The sequence below is a fragment of the Trachymyrmex cornetzi genome, unplaced genomic scaffold (genome assembly GCF_001594075.2).
Source record: "Trachymyrmex cornetzi isolate Tcor2-1 unplaced genomic scaffold, Tcor1.1 scaffold1674, whole genome shotgun sequence".
Taxonomy (NCBI): domain Eukaryota; kingdom Metazoa; phylum Arthropoda; class Insecta; order Hymenoptera; family Formicidae; genus Trachymyrmex; species Trachymyrmex cornetzi.
This window is the reverse complement of record NW_017296281.1, coordinates 7415-16387: the sequence shown is the minus strand read 5'-3', so window position 1 is coordinate 16387 and position 8973 is coordinate 7415. Positions and strand designations below refer to the sequence as shown.

At 31.9% G+C, this 8973-nt stretch overlaps 2 protein-coding genes across 2 annotated transcripts; one reads left to right on the top strand and one right to left on the bottom strand.

The window, feature by feature from the left end:
- Positions 1-1343: 1343 nt before the first annotated feature.
- On the bottom strand, positions 1344-1918 carry LOC108759099 (uncharacterized). Its single transcript, XM_018504390.1, has 3 exons — positions 1706-1918; positions 1496-1628; positions 1344-1450 (listed from the first exon to the last, which is right to left on the bottom strand). Exons 1-3 carry the CDS (start codon positions 1874-1876, stop codon positions 1344-1346), a joined length of 411 nt encoding a protein of 136 aa, XP_018359892.1. The 5' UTR covers positions 1877-1918.
- A 5589-nt stretch (positions 1919-7507) lies between these two features.
- On the top strand, positions 7508-8496 carry LOC108759100 (uncharacterized). The gene is made up of 2 exons (XM_018504392.1): positions 7508-7958; positions 8245-8496. The coding sequence occupies exons 1-2, from the start codon at positions 7583-7585 to the stop codon at positions 8280-8282; spliced, it is 414 nt and encodes a 137-aa protein (XP_018359894.1). The 5' UTR covers positions 7508-7582; the 3' UTR covers positions 8283-8496.
- The last annotated feature ends 477 nt before the right edge of the window (positions 8497-8973 follow it).

The following is an 8973-nucleotide window of genomic DNA, read 5'->3' as shown; positions in this document are numbered from 1 at the left end:
ATTAACTTGTATCTTAACTAAGTTAAATTTTCAAGGTTGTTAACTTTAACTTAACTTAGTTAAAAGAAAAAAGTAACTTACCCAACCCTGACTATAAGACTTAATATAAATTACTTTGATAGTCTAAAGTTAAAGGCAATCGTATTGATTGTACTTAATATAAATATATATTAAAACATTTCTAAGAGTTCCTACTAATTGTAAGAGTTTCTACGTATAATATGTGATATTAATGAAAAGGAAAAAGTTTATTTTAAAAAAATAGGGAAGAACGGGGCTAATATGTACAGTTTTCCTTTTCTCTCCCGCTTACTTTTCTTGCTAATGGACTTCCGCGATGATTCCTGGTCGTCGAATATTTCTTCTTGGAGTTTCGGAGAAGAAATAGTCGCCGACCAGGAATCATCACGGGAGCCCATTGTCGAGGAAAGGAAACGGGAGAGAAAAGGAAAACTGTACAGAGATTAACCTCGTTCTCCCCTACTATTATAAATTATAATATGACTTGTTTCTATTATTTTTTATTATTCTTTTTATATAATTATGTGTATTTATAAAGAATAACAAACATTGCGGGAAATATGTATTAAACCAAAGAGAATAAATAATATGTTTATAAACTTAAGAGAACATTATATCTTATCTTCTTTCTGACAATTGCATCATTATAGCATTTCTTTTATCAATCGCAATATTTCTTTCATCTCTTCTATAAAATTGTATTGCATCAATTCTTTCAATATTAGCATCAAATAGTGTTTCAACCAAATCATTATTTAGGAGGCAAAAGTTATATAGAGCACAACGTGCCATTATAATATTTGAAGCTTTTGCTATTTTATATACTGTTATATATTTCAACCTTCGTCATCATCCTTTCAATAAAGCGAAACAGTTTTCAATTTTTACTCTTGTTTTACTATGTACTTTGTTATATGTTGTCTGCCTGTGTGTAATATTGCCATAATCTTTAAAAGGAGGTAGAAGCCATTCTTTTATAGGGTATATTTTATCACCTAATAAATGTTGATCTGATAAAAAATATTTAGAGTATCCATTTGCTTCAACATCGATGTATAAACGTGAATTAGATAATAATAAAACTCTGCAATCATTAGCAGATCCGGGATGACCAACAAATACATTTGTAAGTAGATAATCTGCTGTACATATCCCTTGTAAAATTATTGAATGTGTCAAATATCTATTTTGATAACATTTTTGATGAGCACTTGGTGCCATAACATTTATGTGACAACCATCGATTGCCCCAATTACACCTTAAACATTATAATTAATAATTTTATCAAATAAAAATATTTGTGTTGTATCAACAACATTTATTAATTAAACCTTAATGCGATATATTTAGTTATACCTGGAAAACCTGCAATATCCTTGAATTTATTTTGTATATTGATTCGTTGATTCATTGTGGACCATTGTATTACTATAAGTACCAATTTTAAAATACAATTTATCCAAATGTTTATACAATTGAAAACAGTCGATGATGCTACATTAAATTTGTCTCCAATCTGTGCCATAGATATTTGATTTGCTAAATAATATATAGCTATTTGTTGAATCTTCTGTGGTAGCACAGATTCAAATCCTCCAGTAAATGCCTAAATTATATTATGCGATTGTACTTAATTTACAATAAATTGTACAGTATTGAAGTTATTAAGTTACGATTACTTACTCTTTGCATTTCTTGTTGTTGCATTATAATTTGTAGTAAATTTTGAAATGTTGATTGTTTCATTCGAAAAATAAGAAAAAAGTCATATTCAGTGTATAAATCAATCCAAAATTCGGAATATAATTCGGGGCGATTATGATGTTGTCTTTCGTTTGTGTTTAATAATGTCATAATTTTTCTCTTTTTTCCACGTTTTGCAAAAAAGTGCTTATAAGTTTCTACTAGAGATACTTCATCATTTTCGTCATTATACATTTCACTTATTAAGACAGCCAAATATGCTTTAAAACTCATTATTACACTTATTCTTTTATTAGCCTTTTTAAACAGTATCTAATTTGCGCGTTTGAAAAGAACCAGTACGTTTTAGCGAATAACTGTGGCATAGGTTATTCACAATAAGCTCCGCCTCTACCAATAACAACCTTGGTACATGTACCATACCATCGCCAAAATTCGCCTATGACAAGCAAAGATGACCTGTGCCATTTGTTCCAGCGAATTTTAAATTAAATCGGGGGAAGACGTCACACTTAAGCCTTTACTCTTAAATAACTTCTTAATGTCATTGAATTAAAAAACCAACGAAAAAATATTATTTATAATATAATATATTATAGGACCGTACATGTGATAACACAAACTAGTTAGCGTTTCAAAACCGAAAAATCATTTCGGCGCGCGTTTCTGGGGACTACATACGTAGTATATAAATTCACATAAGAATCATACAAGCATTAAGATCTAGCTAGACCGTTTAAGGCTTTGATTTCTGTAGTTAATACTATTTATATTCTAGAAATCTGTATTTATACAAATTAACGAATTAAACATTTAATATTCCATAGTATTGGAAAAAATTGATATGTCATACCCTGCAAAAGTGGTATCTTCAACCTATATACAGGGTGTTAGTTAAGTATGTTCCCAAACTCAACAGAGCGATTCTTTGGTTTCAAGTAAAAAAGTCCATATAAACATGTGTTCTAAACGACTTAGTTTCCAAAATACAGGATAGGTCGAGCAGGAACTCAACCTTGGCCTCCTAGATCACCAGACTTAAATCGTTTGGATTATTTCCTTTGGGGACATCTGAAATCATTGGTTTATACCACATCAATTGAGAATGAGAATGATTTGAGGAATCAAATAGTTGCTTCATGCGAGGCAATACGTAACACACCTAGTATTTTTGAGCGTATACGTCAATCTTTGAGAAGAAGGCTCGATGGATGTATCATGGCGCAAGGTGAACATTTTCAACAATTCATCTAATTGTTTTATTTCGTCAGAAGAACTGAAACCTGTTTTTGTTTTTTTGTTTTTGACTAGTTTTTGACTAGTTCAAGTTGTATTTCTTTCAAATAAATAGATTATTATTACGCGTTAAAATTTTTTTATTTCGGAAACTAAGCTGTTTAGGACACATGTTTATATGGACTTTTTTACTTGAAATAAACCAAAGAATCGCTCTGTTGAGTTTGGGAACATACTTAACTAACACCCTGTATATGGATAAGATGCCACCTCCTATGGGAGAAGATATCACAAGCAATTAAATAATGTAATGCAATATAAACTTGCATATTTTACTTATTTACAATCCATAATTAAGAATTTATGCTATAAAAACATATAAAGGCATGATAAAATATAAATTGAGGAAATATGTAAAAGAATAATTTAGGAAGTAAGTTAGACAGACTTTTATTTGTTTAAACAGCATTTCATTAATTTAAAATATTTTGAATTATACAAAGCATCCAAAATTTTAATTCATAAAACCGTTATAATGACGGTTTTAAGCAGAAAAAATTGTGTTTTGTATTTATGTTATCTTATCTCCAAGTGTAAGACAAATATTCAATTGCAACTTTTACGCATATAAGAATATTATAAGTTATAATCTATATCAGTCATATGACTGCCAGGAAACAGATCAAAACCGTATATCATTTGTTCAGTTTTACAATAAGCATCGAACCACAAACTTTAGTGTACCAAATATTATAAAGAGCATATTTCATGACCTACTTTTTCGCACTTTGTTAAATATTTTCCAATGTTAATTGGCATGAACTTTTTGATAATTGCGCCATTGTCTACATATTTCTACTATAAACTTTTACACAGTTGCAATGGCCAATATATGTTCTATAACAAAAATATAAATAAAGTGACATCTTCCCCCTTGTGCTATCTTTCTCCAATTTACCTTATTGACTACACAAATCAATTCATTATTTGAGTGACATGAAACAGCAATATATTGGCCATGGGATTATTCGTTACTTATAAGATATGCGAGCGAAAATTGTAAGATTATTTTTCTTTCCATTTAATATTCTGGCTTAAAATTATGGTAACGGATCATATTTTGTAATTATTGGCTACGGTCAGCAAAAAAACAGTTTGTAACGATGAAATTCTTCAATATGATTGGTTTATACACTTAAAACCATAAGAAATCAAAAGTAAGAATCTAAGAATCATTTTAATGAAGAATTTTACAATAGTTGCAAAGCTGCTTTCTCTGCTGAACGCAGCTATTGTTACATTGATAATGACTCAATATGGTTTAAAACATATATAGTTATTGTTTATATTAAGTGTTAAATAAGCAATTAGCAATAAACATCTCGCTTGGCTCGTAGCCCTTTTGTATTTTTATTTTAATTTACAAAATTATAGAAAAATCAAAGGAGGAAGGGGGAAGGGATCATTATACTGAACATTTATCAAAAGCCTTAAAATGCAATAAAGTTTAAGAATCGTAAGAGAACTATGATAAATTAGTTTGATGAAATAGAGACATGTTGGAATATAGTAATTTAGCATTAAACTAATTCAAATAGATGGTTCTATTCTTCAATAGATGGCATTGATTATGAGTGTGTTCCATTTCACACAGGATATGCATGATGTACATTTTATCCTTCTTTAATATTCAATTAACAACAAGGATAAAATGATATATTATGTATGAAACAGAACGTAACTTTTAAGTTAGTTTTGAGTGCATTTGGAGCAAGGACTCGGATCAAAAATATTCTGTCCAGATAATGATCCAAGGCTAAATCCAACTTTTGGTTCTAGTTCTTTTACCATAACGATTACTGGGTTTGTTTGAATTTCGATCCTTTTTGGTTTCAGTAATTATACTCATAACGGTCACCATTATCACCAAAAGAACTGAAACCAATACTGAAATTGGATATCCTCAGACCATAATTGTAACCAGCCAAAATGTATCTATAATGTAATTTTGGTTTAAGTCCCTGATCTGGGGAGACACTATTTGTCATTCTAGCTTCATCGTTCATTTGACATAAAACATAGAATGACATAAATAGTGCTAATAAGGTCTCCCTGAATGTACGTTTACAGATTGAACATCGTTGTTGCCCCTCTTCCTATTGCACTAATACTGAGCAATTCTAAGGCCTTGCAGAGTATTGATACAGATAAGTTTGGAATAAGTATTAATTTTATAATTCAAGTAAAACTGATTTTTAATATACTTAATTCTAATTATATTGAGATTCATTAAATATTCTATTCTTGAGATTACTATTATGTTCGACATAATCTGATGTGTACAATTAATATTGATCTTTTTTTTTGTATTCTTATATCTTTAAATATAATAGACTCAACGATTAATAAAGTTGTTTAATTCATAAATAATTACGTATTTGTCAAACAAGTAAGAACTTACATTAGAATTGTGAAACTCTTTTATAAGTTTCAATAATGAAAGTACCTAATAAATGATTAGACTCTATATAAATGATAAAAAATTTGTTTGCGTCATAAGTTCCAATATGTTCCAACATGCTTCTACCATACCTCTTAGGGGCTCCGCACAATAAAAGGTTTTATTCCACACGCTCTCGATAGAATTCTCTACTCTGTCAGATCCAAGACATTTAACGTGCTTCACACTCACCTCTGATTTTTCTTTCACGTTTATTAGTTTTTCAGTCTTTTCTTGCTTTTGCTTAAATTTCTCTAACTTAGCTAACTTCTTGGCTTCCTTTTGTAGCTGTTTGGCCGTTTTCTGCGAGCCATTTTCCGCAATCGCGGTCTCATCGTCTTTTACATCAATCATTTTCTCCTTTTGCTCTTTTGTAAAATTTCACACGTCTATTACTCCTTTTACATTCAAACAAACCGGCTTACGAAACAGACTCGACGATTAAACACGCTTCATTACTCCGTATCATTTGATCACCCAGATTCCGGCGTGGTCCAACCAATATTAACATAGACTTGAGATTCATCGCGTCATACTAGGCGGACTAGGGGTGCGTTCCGTAACTCGCATGATGCGCATAATGCGTCGTTTATCCTTGTTGCTCACCAAATGTTAAACAAGGACAATGGATGCATCATGCGCGATACGGAACGCACCTTAGGCCTTCTACAATAAGTCGCAAGTCAGACAGTTAGGCTGGAGTCCCATGAGGTGTATTTACCGCGTATCGCGTAACCGCGTAACCAATCAGAAGCGATTCGCTGTTGTGATTTCGCGTTTTACTGATTATTGATTGGTTACGCGGTTACGCGATACGCGGCAAATACGCTTCATGGGACTCCACCCTTACTACGTTTACACGGCACGCTTTAAGCCTATCGCACATGAAATGCATAATAGAGCATAAACATGACATAAGACCACTGGACCAATGAGCATCCAGCATTAAGTCGCCATATTGATTTACATAAGATGTTCATTGGTCGAGCGGTCTTATGTTATGTTTATGCTCCATTATGTATTTCATGTGCGATAGGCTTAACCCCGAAGTTATAACATTGATGTTATGAAACTGGCCAATCACGGTCATTCCATTCTTCAGAGGAACAGTTATGATTGGCCAGTTTCATAACATCGATGTCATAACTTCGGCGTAAAGCGTGCCGTGTAAACGTACACAGTGTTGTGTGTTAAGGTAAATTTTCACGAGCTGCTCAAACCGGCTGTTTCAGCGACAAAAAGAATCACGTGATCAAATTGGACGCTTAATATTCGTCAATTATGACCACGTGATTATTTTTGTCGCTGAAACAGCTGGTTTGAGCAGCTCGTGAAAATTTACCTTTTTAGACGGGACGGATTTCTGGCGCATGCGCATTTAATGTAGGCTCAGTAACGTACCGATCACTAGTAAATAGGAGATTATTAGTCGCCTGTGTAAAATTTTTTCAAAAATGTTAAAAATTTTAATATATTTGACATATTTTACATATGTATACATATATATGTATACATATGTATATATATGTCAAATCAGGGTGGACCATTTTAATCCATCCAGTCGAATATCTCGAAAACCAAGCCCGGGAGAGAAAAATTTTTCAGACAAAAGTTGTTTGGTTTCGAGGGAACCATAAGATAGTACCATTGGTTTGACCTTGAAGAATTATTTGAAAGTCACATGAAAGTCACCTCAATTTTTTTAAATGGCATCCCCTATTTTTTATTACATATTCTTGTAGATGACCTCGAGAGCTTTCCAAAACACTATATTCAAATGTTTCTTCATTGAGTACTTTTCGAGTTATAAAGCTCCAAAGTTGCAATTTGAATTAGCCCATTTTTACGCAGAGCTCGCCAAGACTACGCGCCCATTTCTTTTGCACTGGCTACACATTGATACACCACTGCGCTCGGCTGTTTCATCGTCGCGCATGCGCCAGAAATCCGTCCCGTCACAACACTGAAGTCAGAACGTCAGAGGTCTAAAGCGGGGAGCACAGGCTTTTCCGTAACGCATAATGCATAAGGCATAAGGGAATAAACCAATCAGATTCCTTCATTTCTATCCCCACTACTCGTTCTGCGAGGATCGCATAGTGCGTAAAACATGATGCATAATGTGTCGAAAAATTCGTAAGGATGAATTTTTATGCTTATTGATGGTTATCGATGCGTTATGTAGACTAGTTCAGAGATTTGTGAAGGTTTGTACATTGAACAGACTACTGCCTTTTAACCTAAAATATTTAAGAAAAATGGATCACGACGCTTATTACATGGTCCATTACGAGGATGATAACGAATTTGATACTCAAAATGTGGTGGACGAAGACATAACCTTTATGAATGAAGATTCTGTGGATGGAGATGCAATCCTTATCTCCTTAGTTCAAAGTCATCCTTACTTATATAACAAGCAATTAAGTGACTTTAAAGACAGCCTGAAGAAAGAAAATGCTTGGATAGAGATAGCCAAAATTTTAAACATGAAAGGTATATCTCTCTAATTTTTGGTAATCTATAAATTAATATTAGTTTAACTTGAGAACTTGAAATGCCTATAACGAGCCGACACTAGGTGTTGATGTGTATGAAATATTTTATTGTATAGATGAGGTTTAACACATGTATAAACGTTTCGACTTCTGGTTTAAGTCCTCAGTATATAAAGTACATAGTCGATACCATTATGTTAAGTTGTCATAAATTGATTACATGTTCCATTCTAATCCTACATCTAATTGCTAGAATAAATGTATCTTAGATTATGACATTACAGTAATCCTTACGGCACATTCTCCACTTATTGAAAATTAATATATACAAGAGTGTGAGAATATATGTGGTACTGCTAGTTCAAATGTTAACGTTAACATTCTATATAAACAATAATAAAGCCAAAATGGATTGATGAATAGCTCAACACAAATAATAACACAAACATCTGTCATAGTGGATACTGGTACTATATTTTTGCTTTGTCCAATATTGGTGTTATGTTAAAAAATATGTAGATTGCAACTGATTTCACATATGTAAATAATTTGACATATTTTAATTTATGTATTTTCGTAATAATTAATTATAAGTAATTTTAAAAAATTGCGAAAATTACAAAATGAAAACTTTTTAATTCAGTTTAATCCATTTTACCTACCTGACAGATTATGTGGTCATTATCGAACACCCTGTATATATGTGTATATATTAAACAAAAAATTTTTCATCTAGAATGTTTAGAAAAAGTAAAAATCTTATAAATACAGAAGCTTGTGGAGATATGATCCAATTCTTTAGTGCTATAAGAGATGGAGACAATGCTATAAACAGTAATGGTGACTGAGAAAGTAAAAAAATTTATGGAACTCTTTTACTTTTTTCTAAGCTCTTTGAGTATATATTGCTCTGAATTTAGATACAATCTGTAAAGATTATCCAACTACGGTAGTCGCATTTGGAGAAGACATTTGTTTTTTACCACTTGCGTCAAAATTTCTAAAAAAAAAAG